Source organism: Diadema antillarum, unplaced genomic scaffold, assembly GCF_040938485.1.
Source record: "Diadema antillarum isolate AM-2024a unplaced genomic scaffold, OU_Dant_1.0 seq00000233_RagTag, whole genome shotgun sequence".
Taxonomy (NCBI): Eukaryota; Metazoa; Echinodermata; class Echinoidea; order Diadematoida; family Diadematidae; genus Diadema; species Diadema antillarum.
The window spans coordinates 620,236-638,294 of NW_027271282.1; the positions used below are offsets into that span (position 1 = coordinate 620,236).

General features: G+C 37.9%; 2 protein-coding genes across 2 annotated transcripts in view; both read left to right on the forward strand.

The window, feature by feature from the left end:
* LOC139729282 (uncharacterized) overlaps window positions 1-12,301 on the forward strand; it is a 48,545-nt gene extending 36,244 nt beyond the window's left edge. Inside the window, exons 33-44 of the mRNA XM_071640210.1 lie at window positions 908-1,198; window positions 1,677-1,821; window positions 2,938-3,058; window positions 4,541-4,674; window positions 5,057-5,270; window positions 5,621-5,820; window positions 6,674-6,847; window positions 7,411-7,644; window positions 8,028-8,198; window positions 9,772-9,978; window positions 10,890-11,065; window positions 12,188-12,301. Of these exons, the coding sequence (XP_071496311.1) occupies window positions 908-1,198; window positions 1,677-1,821; window positions 2,938-3,058; window positions 4,541-4,674; window positions 5,057-5,270; window positions 5,621-5,820; window positions 6,674-6,847; window positions 7,411-7,644; window positions 8,028-8,198; window positions 9,772-9,978; window positions 10,890-11,065; window positions 12,188-12,301 (2,181 nt within the window). The remainder of the gene's footprint in view (window positions 1-907; window positions 1,199-1,676; window positions 1,822-2,937; window positions 3,059-4,540; window positions 4,675-5,056; window positions 5,271-5,620; window positions 5,821-6,673; window positions 6,848-7,410; window positions 7,645-8,027; window positions 8,199-9,771; window positions 9,979-10,889; window positions 11,066-12,187) is intronic.
* A 2,173-nt stretch (window positions 12,302-14,474) lies between these two features.
* LOC139729283 (signal peptide, CUB and EGF-like domain-containing protein 2) lies at window positions 14,475-17,267 on the forward strand. The gene is made up of 4 exons (XM_071640211.1): window positions 14,475-14,663; window positions 15,573-15,749; window positions 16,529-16,649; window positions 17,156-17,267. The coding sequence occupies exons 1-4, from the start codon at window positions 14,501-14,503 to the stop codon at window positions 17,265-17,267; spliced, it is 573 nt and encodes a 190-aa protein (XP_071496312.1). The 5' UTR covers window positions 14,475-14,500.
* Window positions 17,268-18,059: the final 792 nt, after the last annotated feature.

Here is an 18,059-nt window from a genome sequence, read left to right on the forward strand (position 1 = left end):
CAGAAATTTAACACCAGCTCGGTGTTTCATATTTAACACCCGATTTTTACTGTGCAGTGACAGGTCATTTTTGAGCATTACATACAATGAAAGGCAAACGCTGCATGTTTCTTAACTTACGTTTCATAACATTGAAGATTTGTGTTCAGAAAATGGCTATCTCATCCACGTATGAGCACTACATGTTTACCACTATCTTTTTTCAGTTCTCTTGATTTCTTTTTATTTTTTACTTTTTAAACTTTATGATTTGAATTACTTTGTAGTATTCCCTATTTGGGAGGACTGTAGTATAGTGAATAAGGCTCTGGATTTGTAAACAGGAATAGGCTCCTGCATGGGTTCGTTCATCTTTGGAAAGATGATTCACGCCCATCCAATATCCCTCTTTACCCTGATGTATAAATGGCCATCTGATGTTGCTGGGGTAATAGTAAAATAATTACACTTTGGTAGCACAAAACGATGTAACACCGAACAGGCTACCTTGAAAGAAAGCAGATACATTATTCTATTACTTGTGTCATATTCATAAAATTCTTTTTTATTTTGAGGTTCTTTCTGGAGATCGTAATGTGCTGAAAATAAGCACAATCTGTCAGGGATATTTCACATAAATAATAAATGAGTAAATAACTTCATAAGAAGATAAACCAATAATGGAATAAGAAACATTTCACCACCTCATATAATAATTCCAAACAAAAAAATAGTTGAATAATGTCAGAGTCCTCGTTACAGTATGAAAACCGATCTTATGCTGTTCGGGAATATCAAGAAATATCTTCTTCTTTCTTAATAAAAACTTGAACAACTTAAAGTGATTTGTATATAATGTAGAGACGTTTAAAAAGTGGCAACGTCTACGATTGTTGTGTAAACCTCGATATTGCTGTGTACTGACCAGATTGATACAGACGACTGCAACGATGATCCCTGTGATAATGGAGGGACCTGTATAGACAAAGTCAACGGGTTCTCCTGTCGCTGCCCTGAAGGCTTTTCTGGAACAAGATGTCAGCTGTACACCACTCACTGTGACGTCAATCCCTGTCAAAATGGTGGTCTCTGTGTCCTCGATGAGAGCAACGGATTCACCTGTAACTGTCTTCCTGGATTCACCGGACCATACTGCCAGACTGATATCGACGATTGTGCAGCTCATAAGTGTGCGGCTGGATCCGTTTGTGAAGACCAGGTACTGAGCGCAATAGCAATGTTTCTAGGCCACAGTCTAGACCACAGTCGTATTGTTTACTGGCAAAGTTCTATAATGACTAGGACCAGGCAAGCCTAGTCCATCCTTGGTAGGATACTCTCATTGCGTGTTTGCCACAAGGTAACGTTTATCGCACGTTTGGTGTTGTAACTCTCATCAAAAAGAATGTCCGATTGTGTGAGAAAATGGGCTGACTGGAGCTTAAAATGACGTCTTAGATAAACCCTCTTAGTGCCACATTGATCCCTGTCCATAAGTAGACCCTACGTGTATGAAATCTATGCGTATTTGACTCATTATCCAAGTATTCATAGAGGAAACATGATACACATGTAATATGGCCACCATACAAATTAGTGACATCATCTGCGTAAGAATTCCAAAGGTGAAGCTATGTCATTCATATTAAAGTACATATGTGGTTATTTCTTTGCTCAAATCTGTTTCCAATTTCCAGATCAACGGATATAGGTGCCGATGTCCACTGGGTTTGTCAGGTGAATTCTGTGAAGAAGAAACTGACGAGTGCGTGTCAGACCCGTGTCAAAATGGAGCAACCTGCCAAGATAGAGTCCTCAGCTTCTCCTGCCAATGTCCACCAGGTGATTCAAGAACGAGGAGTCTGAATTGTAGTCTGCTGTGTTCTACTTTTAAAGAAAAAAGAAAAACGATGTTGCAGTGTTTGTAGGTGCCTACGCTTTAGTTCATTGCCCACAGTTCTGTGTCAGGTACAGAGTAATTATATCGGTATTATATCGGCATTGACATACAGTACGTCCCAAAAAAAGTGCAATCGATTTCCGCATTGATGGCTTTCTATCTGATTAAACTGCCTAAATGTAATTTCAAGGTGTAAAAATATAACATCTAACCTACATTTTTCAGAAAATCCCATTCGATTTGGTTTAGTGGTCACAGAGGAATGTGGATCGGTGTAAAGCATATCATGGGTCTGTTTCTTTGAACGTTTACCACTTGGATGCTCTTGGAACCGCATATTAATGTGTGAGTACAAAGGACAGGACTTTGAGGGAATGTGACATTATTACGCCTGGATGGACTGTCATTCTTACTTAACTCCTTGTGTGCCGCAGTGCAATCCCCCAGGGCGATCATTTTGAGACCAAAACGCAAAAGCCCTTTTGGAAAGCATTTTTAAAGAAATACGGCACGACATAGTTATATTTGGTTGAGCATTAATTTTGAACAAAATTTGCAAAGTTAGCGAGCTGCCTACTAAGTCGGGCATCTGAATGCAGTTTGCAAAGAAGAGTTTATCGGTCATGTGGGAGGTAATCAAAGACGGGTGAATTCAATAAATTGTTACAGATTAGTGCATGAGCTGATAAAAAGTTAAAGACTCGGTATAGCGTGTGGATTCATTGATGACGCGATTCGTTCGCTGCCCACCGGTGTAGGCCTACAGTCGAAAACCACTAATATTATTCAATACGGTGTGGTTATCGGCATTGATCGGTAAATAAGTGCATCATCTCTGGCAACGGTTGACTCCAATTGGATATTTTTCGGCAGAGATCAGTGGTTAAGCTGTATACAGTTACAGGGATTCACGAATACATCCGAGCCGGGCCAACCTTCCCGCTCCATTGATCATCTGTGATGTTTTGCTTTCAAAATCGTAATTTTACTTGATATCAACATAGATTGAAAGTCACTGCTCGTGACATTAATCATGCTTGCTCACCTAACTGTAACAGGATTCAAGGGAACTTACTGTGAGCTGGATGTTCAGGAGTGCGCGTCCAACCCTTGTGTCAACCATGGGACCTGTATAGAAGGAGTAGACGGCTTTTCATGCCACTGCCTACCAGGATATCGGTACGATAATTCACTATGTATTCACCTGCCACCACCAAAGTCATCTAAAGTCACTGGATTTTGATTTTTTGGAGTCATGGGTTTTTATCATGTGATTCTCGTAGCCCACTTATTAAAAAAAGAAGACTGCTATTTAAACGGAAATTAGCGGGACAAAACATACTGTACATATAAATTAGAATTTTGAGTTATGATGTACTCAAATTTTCTTAAGCATCCGGGAGTGCAGGCATTTCGACACTATTCAATTCAATTCAATTCAGCCTATATCACAAACATTCATGTAATCAGCATTCTCACATAGATGTCTACGCGTTATTTCAAATTGAAGATATAATGTATATCAATAGCAAAATTGAAACAAGTCAAAGTATACATTAAATGCTGTGTGGGACCTAAAAGAAAGCAGAGCTATATATAGTTCATCAAGTTCCCCTAGAGACACAGAATATTATGCACTCAAGTAAAAGTGATATATTTTCATAGAAGGAAGCAAAGACTGAGATAAGAAACCTAGAAGGAAGTGGGGAAGGAATAAAAACGTCAGGATATTCAGAACACAGTGTACGTCTGAAATTATTGAAATAATACACAATTAGCTACGGAAGAAGTAACTGCATTTGTGAGTACAAAATACACATATTGGCCACATTGACTATGTTGATTCCGAATGCCATATCATGTTTCACTGTCATCGAAAAGTTTTTCATTTCACAATAGCAGTACAATAGATCTAAAAATTCAGAGAGGAGTTGGTAAGAATCAACCAGTAGAGTTGGGAACAAAATAATATCAAATGGCCTTTTCTGTTTAGCTATATCTCCTTAGCTGGTTTGCAACTTGTATTTCTGCAACTTTATCAGGCATTGAGATGAAACAATTGCACGATTATTTGGGAATGTGATGTTACACAAAAAAATTGATATTTCAAATGCAGGAAATCATGTTACATACACAATTCAAATTGGTAAGTTTCTTTATATTTGGTTTTATAGAAAACCTTAAATGTAATAACGTCGGTTTTTTTTTTAATGCGAAGTGCTTCATGTTAAAATTTCTACCAGAAACAAAAAAAAAAATCACTAGGTTTTTTTTTCTCATTTTGTCATTTCTTAAACAAGCCAAGAAATAGATGAAGTATGAGCAAAAATCAAAACTATTCCATTCAGTATTAACTGGAATCCTATTCATATTATTTAGCCTGTTTGTAGCTGTCTGTCAAATCGTATTATCAATACACCAACTGTACTATGTATAAATCAATTTTCTATAGTAATAATGGATATAAGTCTTCACATTCACAAAACTTGATACACAAACTTACCACAACACACGCAAGCAACACGTATATCTGTGTGTGTGTGTGTAGTGTGTGTGTGTGTGTCAAACATTTGTCAGAGACCGACCAGTGACGACAGTGGATACAGCGATGGCACGGATGATTTAAATCTTCACAACTTCTGTCTGTTGTTATTTTCACAGAGGTTTGTTATGTGAAGAGCAGATAGCAGCTTGCTTGCCGAATCCATGTCTGAACAACGCCACGTGTGTGGACGGCTTCCGACAGTTCACATGCATGTGTCTCCCCGGATATACAGGAGACAGATGCGAGAGAGGTATGCAACATATACCCGTTTTCGATTTGAAGTGACAGCTTCTCAGTAAACTTACAGCTGGTACAGTACATCATTCGCATGTAGAATACGCGTTTTGCGATTTTTTTTTTCATAATACCACAGGAATCCACGTGTGGACGACAATCGATTTGAAACGAGCAGGAGCATAATTTCATATGAATATTCTTAATCCAGAATTTCCAGAAGAAATACGTGAAGACAGTGTTTGGGTGTCACGTGTTGGTTATAATACCTATAGGAACAACATACTGTGAAAGCATTCATAGATGAATTATTTGCTAGTGAAGAGTTATGTTTGCCACTACATGGGCGTTGGACAAAGACACTCAAATCTGTTTTTTTTTTTTATTCCGATCCACAGAGATTCCTTCAAACTACGACTTGCTCATGGACAACAGTAGGCCATCTATTTATCATATGACAACTAATTCGCTCGGAGCAACAAATTTCACCAGCGCTTTTTGGATTCATGTCAACCTCTCAAAATACCGGGTCATGCAGATATTCTCGATGCGTGCCCTTAATCTTACCTTCCGTTTAAACGACAACTGCGAGATGACTGCCTCTGAATCAATGTAAGTCGAATAAATATTCTTTCGTCTACCTAGATCACGTATAATTGGTTTTGTTTCAAATAAGCCCTTTAATCAATATCTGCGTGGGGGTCAAAGCTGCCACTCCTTTAGCGATCTGGAACGAAATTATCTGAAGTCAGTAAATCATAATGGTAATGTCCAAAAGTAGGTTGAGAATCTGATCTCTGACCTATTCTTAACATACGTTATTCGAGTCTCAAGTTTACAAAGAATGTTATGTGTGTGTGTGTGTGTGTGCATATATTTATCCATTTTATTGATTCAAATGTATTGTTTTGAGGAGTCAAATACACAATACTTGTTTGTTTGTCTTGCATACACTTTACCAGGTACATTGATGAAGGCGAACCGTCAGCTCTGTGCGACAACCGATGGCATTCCATCCTTCTGCAGTATGACGGGTCAGGGAAATGGGCCCTGTACATTGATAGACTTCTTGCTATCAGCTCCACGGGTCTCGGAACTACGGGTTATGATTTCAACGAGCCTTTGGCGTTCACCATTGGAGCTGAAAGTTTAAACATTAACGGTATGCTGTCTGTGGATATTACTAAAGACAATCCTTCAATGTCCGGGTCATTCATGTGCTCGGTTTTGTGTCGTTTATTCTGTTTCCTATCAATAACTGCCATGTTGTCCTATTAACCAAAGCTTGTGAATTTCGAGTCCCTTTTCTCAACTGAAACCTTGAATTACCTCTGTTGACGGATCCCTCATCAGCTGTTCTTTTACTGCAAGACGTCAAACGTTTATCCGTTATCCTGGTTATTCGCATCATACATTTATCTCAATTGTTTTGTTTTCATACCGAGATTCACAGGAAAAGTACCAGGTATCAGTGCTTTTAAACTATAAAAAAAAAATCAAAGAAAACATTCAAGAAAAAAACTTCAAATGGACTTGAAAACCAGTGGAGACAAATCATTCAAACTTGGTCTGATCGTGCTGATCGTGCAATAAGAAGGTGATGTGATTACATCATAAATTTCGAAACCAAATGGCCGCCATACCAAAGTAGATGTCGATATATAAAATGTAATCTACGATCTAAAAAAAAAAAGGAGTTTGAAAGTGATGATCACACTTTATTCAGAGATCATCAGGATAGTGTTGTGAATTTCAGAGGGTGGAGTTGCAGAACTGTCGATGGTCAAGGGTCAAACGACATATATTTCATGAAGTGGACTGAATCGAGCTTCATGCAACAATTAACTATGAGACATAATGACTTTTGGGGAGATTCTTTAGTCGGTCAAACTTTAGGACCAAATTCTGTTTTGTAATGCCAATCTCATAATAATCCAAAATATGTGATAGTCACTAAGGCCTTTGCTTTTCTCACTCATAATTATCTACAACCAATTTTGTACAATAACTCACAGAGACTATTCAGATATCAGGCTTCAATATTTGGAGTGGCTTGGTAGATGATTCGTTGTTGGCCAGAATCCAGGCGAAATGTCATCCAGGTGTGTTCGGCAACGTCCTTTCCTGGACCGATTTGGCCACAGATGAAGCCTACCAAGATGTATTCTACGCACCCTCACAGTGTGATGGTAAGGCAGTTAAACTCGGGTGAGTTTATCCTCACCTTATGTTTCGTCCAAGTTCTCTTCATGTTTTTTCCAAGTATTCTTCATGTTGGGTTCAATGACAGTAGCAAGCACGTACTCGCTCTGCATTGTCGTTTGGTTTTCTATTGTTGTTGCAGCTGCCGCAATTTGTTCTCAAAGAAAAATTGTGAACGCGTTCTTTGGTTTCTCAGTATTAAATCACTCCGAAGTGTTTCACATTGTGTCATAGAGAAATCTAAAGCCCTGGATTCCCGCAATCATAGACTGGATATCAGTTTCAATGTAAAAACCAAGGAGGTACGAGAGAATGTACCTCCTTGGTAAAAACAACTCGGAATACAACTCGTTAAACCTAACGCCGTCATTGTTTTTGGGAATCCTTAGCACTACGCTAAAGAAAGAACGTACAACAAGACGTGCTCAAAGTATAGAACTCAATGGTGGAAAAAAAAAAACAAACACATGGTAAAATTTTGGTACGCTATTTGCTACAGTCGATCAGTGCATAATACATACTCCACTTATGCATCCATATGTTTATTCAGATATCGATGACTGCCTGTCTTCGCCCTGCCTTAATGGAGGGACCTGTCTTGACAAACTCCATGCCTACCAGTGCATCTGCCCGCGGGGTTTTAACGGTTCGCTCTGCGAGACTCACGCTGATCTTTGCGATGACCATTCTTGTCAAAATGGCGGGACGTGTTCCTCAGTCAATGGCACGGTCGTCTGTTCTTGTTTTGAAGACTACGTCGGTACCTTCTGTGAAATCCCCATAGGTAATTTATGTATTCTATAATTTATTGAGATTTTCAGTTCGATTATGTGTCGGTCCGTGTATGACATTGATTTCATGCTTTTATACAAAGCAAGTCCTAAAGCATAGAATGTAAATTGGGCAGAACAATGCGTAATACCCGAATCAAATCATGCCATCAAGTGCATTTGATTGCCTTGGATCTATAAATATAAATAAATGTAAGCATGAATAAACATCAAAGTATGATGTTTATTTCAATTGACTCTGATTATCCAAATTTTCCTGAGAAATTAGATAGGCCTAGGTGTGTTTGCAATTATTTTACACTGGAGGTTCAGTTAATTAATTAGATAATTCACGTTGTACTAAGTTCTTCATTGATTAATGATTTTCGGCATGCAGTGCACGGTGGTTGGGGAAACTGGTCAACGTGGGGAGTTTGTTCGGCAAGCTGTGCGGGAGGGACGCGTCAGAGGAGCCGGGAGTGTATCAACCCTCCACCAAACGAGTTCGGCAGGTCATGTTCAGGATCAAACATCTCCATTGAGGAATGCAACACCAATGAATGTCCAGGTGAAATAATCAGTTCTTGATATATAAAATCTCCCAGATAAACTCAAGTATCAAAAATAACTAAAAGTATTAACATGTCCAAATTCAAGAAAATCTTCCGTCGAGATGTTTTCAATTTGCAATTCAATTCGCGTTTATTTCATTCAAACAGATAAAAACATTCAGACAAGGTATATAAATAAATTCAAATTGACAATACAAATGTAACAGAATGTGGAGACAGCAAGAAAAACAAAGTTTCATAAGCAGCTGCCACCATAACAAAAGCATTTATAATAAAAGTCATACTAAGTCGTACAAATAAATGTGCATAGATATTAAAGCCAAAGTAATTGAAAATACATGTTCTACAACAGACACATAAAGAGACAAAAAAACAAAACAAAAATACAAACACAGAGTAGTACCCGAATGCGTAGATTACTTTTCTTTTTCCAATAAGAATAATTTAAATTTTCGTTTAAAAACATTTATAGATGGAACTCATTTTAATTGGCTGTGGCAAGTTATTCCAAATTAAAGGTCCTCTATACAAAACAGAATATAAACCAACATTGTTTTATCAAGAGATAAATGAACATTCAGAAGATTTCTCAAACAATACGATAAATAACACTATCTAACTGAAAAAAAGGAAGGGAGACTTGGGGGAATGCAGTTTGTAAAACATAAACACATAAATACACCAATATTGTAATTGTTCAATTCAAAAATATCTAAAACCTTACATTTCATTAAAAAAAAGGTTTAGTGGAGGCAAGATTATTGGCGTGACATATAATTCTTACTGCTTTCTTCTGCAGACGGAAAAGTCTGACCATAGAATAATTTGATGTATTTGCCCAAGCAATGTTACCATATTGAAGTTGACTTAATACAATAGCGTTATAAATCATACATTAAATATTGTGAGGAAAATTTCGTAATTTGTATACCGATACATTTAGAAATCTTGTTACAGACTGAATCAATATGTTTATGCTAAGATAATTTATTATCAATAATGACGCCAAGAAATGACAATGAACTCGTAATTATAAGATTGTTATTCATATAAATTGCTGAATTCAGTATATCAATTTTCTTATTAGTACAAATCATACATTGAGTTTTCTTCACATTCAAAACTAATGTATTTTTTTATTCAAAACTAATTCATATTTATATTTTCATTGCAACTGATTGACAAATTGCCCTACATCGACGTAAATAAGCACTGAATTGATTATTGATATGTGTTGATCATCTAAAACAGGAAAGTCTGGTTGCTGTAATATGAACGATGCGATTTCTTTCATGACTTAATTTCTCCTTTTGAGATAACTGCGTTTCTCTCTTTGTTGATGTAAGAATGACGTTGGAGCGCATGTTTGCTTTTCAACGGCTGTTACAATGCAATGATCCTACGCGTGTTATATGATTAATTTGATTCTTTCTTCATTGCTGTAAAGCAGCGATCACAGGGAGAATATGTTGTACTTTGTCATCACTAGTTTGTATTATGCTACAGGCTCCTCGGAAGTGAATACTTGATGATCATTATCAACTATCTAATTCTTTACTCACCATATAGGATGTCCGCCTCTGATCGCTCCTGTTAATGGCAGCGTTCACTGCATCAAAAATAACAATACACACAACTGTACGATTCGATGCGACGATTCAGAACATGATTTTGTTCAGCCTGTCAAGCCATTCTACACGTGCGGCCCCGCCACCAACTTTGCCTGGAGTCACCAGAGTCTCTTCAACCGTCTTGGCACCCTGCCGGCCTGCAGGAGTACGTTATGAGTAGCAGCAGTAGTAGCAGTAGTAGTAGTAGTAGTAGTGGTAGTAGTAGTCGAAGTAGTCGTAGCAGTAGTAGTAGTAGTAGTAGTATAAAGGCGGTGGGATTAGTAGTAATTTCTGGTGCAGAAGTAGTACTACTAACGACTATTAGGCCTAATCATGAAAATAATACTGATGATAATGATGGTAATGACTGCTCCCCAGACATACTCAAAAGACTTTACGCAGGTGTCCAAAGCACATCTAGGATGAGGTAACATTCAACCAAGTGAGTTCTGTACGGGCTTGTAACTAGGTTTGGAACAAAACGCCATGATCACATCACAAAGTGCTTCACTAATGTACTGAAACACTTTGCCATGTGTATTGTCTTGAGATAAGGAATGGCTTGTTTCATCTCCTGAAGCAAAGCATTGCAGGTGTTTTCTTATAGTTTCATTGAAACCTGTCAGTATTTTAAGCTTATAATTATGTTCTAACGAATGCGGTGGATAGCCATAAATTATCGTCATCACAGATTTATTATGACTGAAAGATTCCCTATACGGGAAAACCCTGCACGAAATGTGCGCGGGGTGGGGGGATTGGGATTTGCGTCCCAATGCCGACTACTGCAGCACTTGTCGCTCCTACATAAATTCCACAACAACGTAACTTTTAGCAGGGAACTACAGTGTTGCATTTAAATGTCACTTCGGTCTGTCGGAGTATGACCGCATAATAACCGAAGCATAACCGAACTAGGAACGAAGTATAACCGAAGTGTCATGGATGACCCGTGTCGCAACCTCGCAACAGTTCAAGAACTCTCCTTGATTTTAGTTCCTCTGAAGTGGGATATTTCCATATTCAACAAGTGCTGTACCTCAAGTTTACTTTGTGTTGTGTTTGAAACTCGTGCAGAGATCGAGTCTCCGAACTCTCTGGAAGCATCGGTTGTTTTCACCTACCCCGACACCTCGTGTACCTCGGATGCCGCCAGGGACGAACTGCAACAGACTTTCACATCAACTCTCCGCAATGTGTCGCACCTTCTCAGTTGTGACCTTAACTTGGACTGTGACATTGAAGATATAGAGGTAAATAAAAAAAGAGCACTCTCCATATTCTAATGGATTGCTAAATAAAGTAAGTTATTCACTTTAGATTAATGCCTCATTTTAATGTTTGTTTAATCCTATAACCAGGCCTGGCTTTTTTGTCTGTCCTGTGGCCGGGGGAGGGTTGATTCAACCCCCCCCCCCCCCCCGAGATCTCGGCCGTCGATCGCGAAATCGCCCTGAAATTTGGCACATACAGTACATTACTTGTCGCGTAATCTACCAAACTATAAAAGAAAAAAATGATTTTTTAATCGTTTATATTTCATATTAACTAATATGCGTTAAATTACAAATTTTGCTCTAATTAAGAAATTAAATCTAATGGCATCCTAAGTTTTTGGTGACATTATTCCTTGTAGCATTCCTAACAGTGTACTTGAAAAAAAAAATCTGGTATCAAAGTTAGTTTCTTATGTATTCTATTGTTTTATGAATTTGTTATGTATTTCATTGTTTTTGGACCTTTTGTTATTGTTTTTTTCGTTTCTTGTTCACAAAACTTATTACAGAACCTATTTTAAGCATAATTATGCTAAAATTAATTGATTTCAGCCATTGAAAGTGAAAATAATAATATCTTTATGAATAAGGTGAGAAAACTCTATTTGCATAGACTTTGTATACAAAATCACGTTTTTGAGCCATTTTCGGTCTGACAAGTATGAATAATAGGTCGTGCAGCGTCGTAACGTTATGTCCAATTTTCGCGAAGTAAGATGAAGACAAGATGTGCGAGACTTGAGACTCAGCGAGCGGCGCAGTCAAAAAATTTCGCGCGGCAGAATAGTCGCAGAAAACGTCGAGGGGGGGGGGTTGATTCAACCCCCGGCCCTTTAAGGGTTAAGGTGTCAAGCGAACTGATTATCGATGCAAATATCACTATAAGAGTATAATATATGTATTTACATAATCATATGATAGATTATATATGTATGTATATAATATATAATCATATGTGATACAAAGATATGTGTAAATGTATATTTGCGTATTAAAGCCAACATGACAATACTCCCTCCATCTCTCTCTCTCTCTCTCTCTCTCTCTCTCTCTCTCTTTCTACCTCATCTCCCTCTTTCCCTCACACACACTCATTAGATAAGCAACTGTGCCAATCGCAGAAAACGAGCAGTGGTAGATGAACCCGTCAGGATATCTGTCGTCGCCAAGAAGAACTTCTCGTCAACATCCGGGGAATCTGGTATGGGTTAAAAGCATCTTCGAAATAAGAGAAGTTTGTGGGCAGACTTTAAAAGAAAACTTTGTACTTTGTTTTTCCCCCACGTGTGTGTGTGTGTGTGTGTGTGTGTGTGTGTGTGTGTGTGTGTGGTGTTGCGGGGGGAGGGGGGGGGGGGAGTATTAAGCATTGCATGCTGGGTTTTTTTTTTCTCTGATTCACCCAGACGAAGCAATCAAAATACACCGTAGTCACAGTATTGTTCGTTAAAAAAAAAGCAAACTATCAAAATAAGATATGTCAAAATATTGCTCAAATTCAGGAAATCATGTTACAGAATCAAACTCCAATTACTAGAAGTGCTTTTATACTTGGTTCTACAGAAAACCTGAAGTGTTACAACGTGCTTTATTTGTTTGCAAAATACTTAAAATCATATTTTCTATCCGAAATAAAAAGAAATCATTACGTTTCAGCCAATTTTGTCCAGTTTTAAGCAAGTGAAGAAAGTAGACAAATATGTCTGAGAAAACTAAAGGTTTTGTATTTTAAAATTAATCGGAATCGTATTCATATTATTTAGATGTTCCGTAGCTGCCTGTCAAATTTGTATTATTTGTCTTTATCGTCTTTATCATATGTGACATTTATTTTGTACATGAATGTTTCAGTAAACAAAATTTCAAGGTAAAACAAAACAGATATCATGTCAATAATTTGAGAAGAATGGTGTTGAATCGTCTTGCACTGCGATGTAATTTCCGTCAACAGGTGCGCAGACATACGACAAAATGCGCTCAAGTCTGCTCACGCTCATGGCTAACGGATCGTTAACATTGACAATCAATGGGCGACAGCATGCCCTTGATCCAGACGCCGTCACGGGACAAGTCAAGCTCGTCTGCCCCGAGGGCTTCGGCGAGACTGCTACTGGTGGCTGCTGTAAATATCTCGCTGAAACTGCATTGTATAGACATCCTTGGCAACGTGTTCTGATTTTGGGCCTACGCAGACTTTTTTTGACAATTTCATCGCAAAACCTATGTCGAAGTTTTTAATTAAGTTGTCTCCCAGATAGTTGCACTCTGATCGTAAAGACTGTAAGGTCTGCAACAAAGTTTGTCTCATTTCTTACACAGTATCGATTATACAAATCCAATGTAAGCACATTAAACAGTGCAAGGAGTGACACAAATCGAAGATATTCTCATACGGCGTAGACATTTCCCTAGGTATGAGATAAGCGTTACATTGATTATTTCAGTTTAGTCTGCACACCCACTCTCAGTAAGAAAGCCACTTTTCCCACACATTCATAGCTCTGCCTTGAGGAATTCATGATCTATTAAATTGTTGAAAGGAGATAAATTTCATACATAATGTCAAAATACTCCCATACCTATATTATGATTCTTTGTGTTCTACTTTATTATTACCACTTTCCTAGTATTGATTGTAATCATTGCTATCCTTGCTGCCTCATACCAGTTGAACCTGAATTAATCCTTTGTGTAATATAACAAAATAACCATACTAAAATCCTGAAAAAAGCAAAATTTGTCTTCAGGAATGTATTTTTTATCTATCGCAAGTGTGCCCATTCCCTCCTCTCCCCCAAATAGTGTGCAAATGTTGTGTATTATAATCAACATCCTCTCTTTCTCTCTCAGCACTGTGCCCCATTGGAACGTTTCAGTATGTGCTGAATGAGACGCGGAGCTACTGTGTTCCTTGCCTACCAAACTCTTATCAGGATGAAGAGGGACGGACGGAATGTTCTCCCTGCCCAGACGGCATGATTACCGTCGATTTCTCGTCCACAAAGTCATGCGATTGTATTAGTACGAATATTTCATAACTATTCAATACATGCTACCTCTCACTTTTTCTTTAAAAGTATCTTAAGATAATACCTTATGCATCGCAGATTGGTAACAAACTGTATATTAACAGAAGCAGATGACAAATTGTATAATCACGACAGTAATGATGAAAATAACAGTTACGATTATCTGACAGGAAGAATAATTCGAAAAAGGACAAGCATAATAAAAAGAAGAAAATTTGACCGATGATATTTTGACATAAATTCAAATACATTTTTTTTCTAAAAAGAAAGAACTACGCTAAGTATACAATATCAGTACTATAATTGAGGTCGTCCTCATTTTTTTCTTGATTTTCTTTTTCATTTTCCTTGTTGTATTCACCAAAAAGTGGCTTGCCCTGAGGGAATGTATCATGATATAAAGAATCCGACGGTAGAGGACGCTGCACCTTGCCGACCCTGTCCCAGGAACACGTACCAGAACGAGACGGGGCAAGCACGTTGCACTGGTTGTCCTGAGGGTTACGTCACTCTTCAATCTGGTTCGGAAGACGTCACTGACTGTGTTGGTGAGACAAGTCACTTTACTTTTTGTGTTTTACTGATCTGACCATTTCATTAGTTAGAGGTTGTTGTTGTTGTTTGTTGAGTCATCAACTCTGCCTTAGGGAATATACGAATCAAATATTAAGTGGTTTTCGTATTCTTTAAATTTACTTGAATTGAAAGTATTTCGATCAATTAGTTTAAAAAAAAAAACATTTCTGGTCTTTCATCTTCCAGTTAATGTCAGATTGTTATCTTATTTAAATTTTTATTTTGTTTTCCTTAGCGTAAGAGAGATCCAGAGTGCACAGCAGCATGTTTAACATAAAGTTATTAACAGAATCAATGAAAATATATGTAGTACATAAATATTGACACTTTGGATTGGTGTAACAGCTTTATAATTGCATATTACAGTACAGTAGTTTCTTTAAGATCTTAAGCGAAAAATTATTCAGACTGTGCGCTCTATACAACCTCTCAACAAGTTTTATTATGTTTACTTCCTCGAAAAATAACTTAATTTCTGGGGACTCTTTTTTCAAACATCTGTCATGCAATTTTACTCGGCCGTGATCGTGGTAATACTATAACTTATCTTGGTTTGTTGTTCTTTTTTGTGATTTCGAGATATTTACATGTAAACATCAGGAGTTACTGTCTTTCATTTAGTTACCGGTATCTACATATTTTGATATTGTGTTTTATATGAAAAATGAAATTGAAGTTTTGATTCAAACCAAATCCAGGTCAGTTCCACAATAATGTCAGTTTTGAAGTGACCCACATCTGTTAAATTTAAAAGAGGGTTGCGCTCAGAACCGATCGTGGGACAGGACGTACTGAGGACAGAAAAAACACTACCACGATATAACAAATGAATTGTATATGAATATATGGTGCTTTAATGTGCTTTCTGTGCAAAAATGTAGTTGCATGCAGTCAAGGAATGTACCTACACCCCACGGACTCACCCCGCCCATCCTGCCAGGCGTGTCCGCTCCACACCTACCAGGACAGACTGCTTCACCAAGAGGAAGAGTGTATTGCTTGTCCGCCCGGACACGTGACCCTGACTGAAGGCTCACAGAATTCCACGGACTGTCAGAGTTAGTAAAATGGTTGCTGGGATATCTGACATCTTCGATTTTCGTTTATTGTTGTTAAAGCAAGATACTGATACTGCTCCGGGGTAAACTGTTTTAGTAGTTGTAGTGATGATAATAGTAGCAGTAGTAGTAGTAGTAGTAGATGATGCACATTCATTTGGCAATGGAATTTCATAGGACCAGATTTTAAAGTTAGGGGCTGGAAGTACAACTGTATAGCTTCTACGCGTATTCGAAATAAATGATACAAACTAAATGGTAAAACCTTTTTTCTTTTTAATTACATGTACTTGAAATCTAGGAGAAAAGTTATGGAATTTGAATCTCTAAGATCTTTTCACGAGTGATATTGGCCCCCACCATGTGTTAAAATTAACTGAGGTGGTAATGTCAGCCAGTCTTAAGACTTTAGCGCCCCAGTGGTATGTGGAAAGAAAAGGAAATGATAGGCATACTGTGTTTTATCATTGTACTGTTGTCCATGTAAAGCTGTAAGGTTAGATGGCTTCCTTATCTTAGGTCCAATTTTTATTTGAATAATATGCAGTTATGAATTGAACATGATTATGATAGTTATCCTGGTGTTAAGGTGTAATTTTTCTTGACGCCCCGTGTAGAGTTCCTTACATCCATAGATTCGAACGTAGGACATTCTATAAAAATGATAGAGATTTGTGAATGTCAAAAAGAGCGGTATAATGTGAGCGTCGAGTAAGTATCCTGTATGATCTCATATGCACTTCACTGCCCCCTTTCCCCCTTCACTCAAATTTCTGCAGACCGTCGAGGAACCTCTCATGATTCGAATCTGTTTCTCGTTTTCGTCGTAGCGGTCCTTGCAATAATTGCCTTCATTATCCTTGTCAGTTTCGTGGTAGTATTCATGAGGAAAGAAGCAAGGTATGATATGATGACTGATAAAATGAGATTGCATTCCGTCAAACAAAACCAAACATCAATACACTGTAATCAATTACAGTAGGCTAGGTCGCAGACCTAACACTCTCATGTTCTGAATGTTTTGACTGACCTATGTCACAGTGTTGTAAAGAGATGAGTTGTTAAATATAAATGAGATTACGAGTATTACTAAAATAATTGTCATAACTCTTCCTGTTTGGTCTATGTCATCATACACGTAATGATTCCATTAACAAATCTCGTCATTCCTTTGGATTCACGGCAAAATTATCAGCATGTTTGCCATGACTTTAGCAACACAAAGGTAAAATTTCAAGGCTATCATAACATGCATGCTTATCGTCGTAGTTATTTGTTATCACCGAGATTTCTGAAGCCTCCTCAAATTCCTGCACCGTGCGTTTATCAATTTACGTGGCTTTGAGTGATGTATAATGATAAGAGCTTTTCGTCCAATACCCCCTACCCCCACCCTGTTTGTCCAGGAAAGGAAGTTATGACCTCACTGCAAGGAAAGGAAAGGCCAGGAAGTTGACGAGCGATCTTCAGCTGCTGTTTCCGGACAACAAGACGGACAAAACCAGGTCGGACATTTAATGTGATAGCATAAACCCTATTCCTGAGATCTAATTTTTCTATTAGTAATTCGAGCAAACATACATAACTCATCACGAGAAGACCGTTATTAACTGCATTTTTTTCTGTTTCCTGAGTGATTAAGTATATTTCGCGATTTGCCGAAACCACAAACGAATAGTTGATAATCGTATTGCTTCCTTATGATTGATCCGTGCATAAGATGAAGCCCTGGATATGATTATTACATCTCACCCATAGTTCATTTCTTCTGAGTTACTGCAAACATTCGACACAATAGCATGCATCATTAATCGCTGAAATATCCTTAAAATAGCCTCCTGTTATGCAAGAGTTACGAGCATAACGAATGTCTAGGTAGTGACAGATATTCATGTAAACAAATGATGCACAAGACAGAGTGGATTGGTGTGAATTGGATGTGCGAGTTTAACTTTAGGACTGTTTTAACCCACGAGCGCAGCGAGTGGATTTTAGACTGTTCCAAAGTTAAACGAGAACATTCGATTCTCACTGACACACGAAATAGGCCTGTGCATCACTTGTGTTATACAATGGGCCCGTAAATTCATGAAATACAACCATTTTCCCCATCATGCAAGACTTGAGCCATGCGTTTGGATTTTACCGGACACATGGCCGTGCGTTCAGATTTAACCGGACGCATGGCTCAGTGTGGATCAGTAAAGATCAATGCATGACAATTGACCAATCAGATTGCAAAGATTCTAAATCCCATTTTATAATGCGATATGCTTCTTAGTCATTAGACATCCATTGGTAGTGCGGAAC

Excerpts from the sequence above, each read along its gene's own strand:
- LOC139729283 (XM_071640211.1), top strand. The coding sequence starts at position 14,501 with ATGTATCATGATATAAAGAATCCGACGGTAGAGGACGCTGCACCTTGC. Across the intron at positions 14,664-15,572 it reads AGACGTCACTGACTGTGTTG|TTGCATGCAGTCAAGGAATG; the intron begins GTGAGACAAGTC and ends GCAAAAATGTAG. Across the intron at positions 16,650-17,155 it reads TTCATGAGGAAAGAAGCAAG|GAAAGGAAGTTATGACCTCA; the intron begins GTATGATATGAT and ends CTGTTTGTCCAG.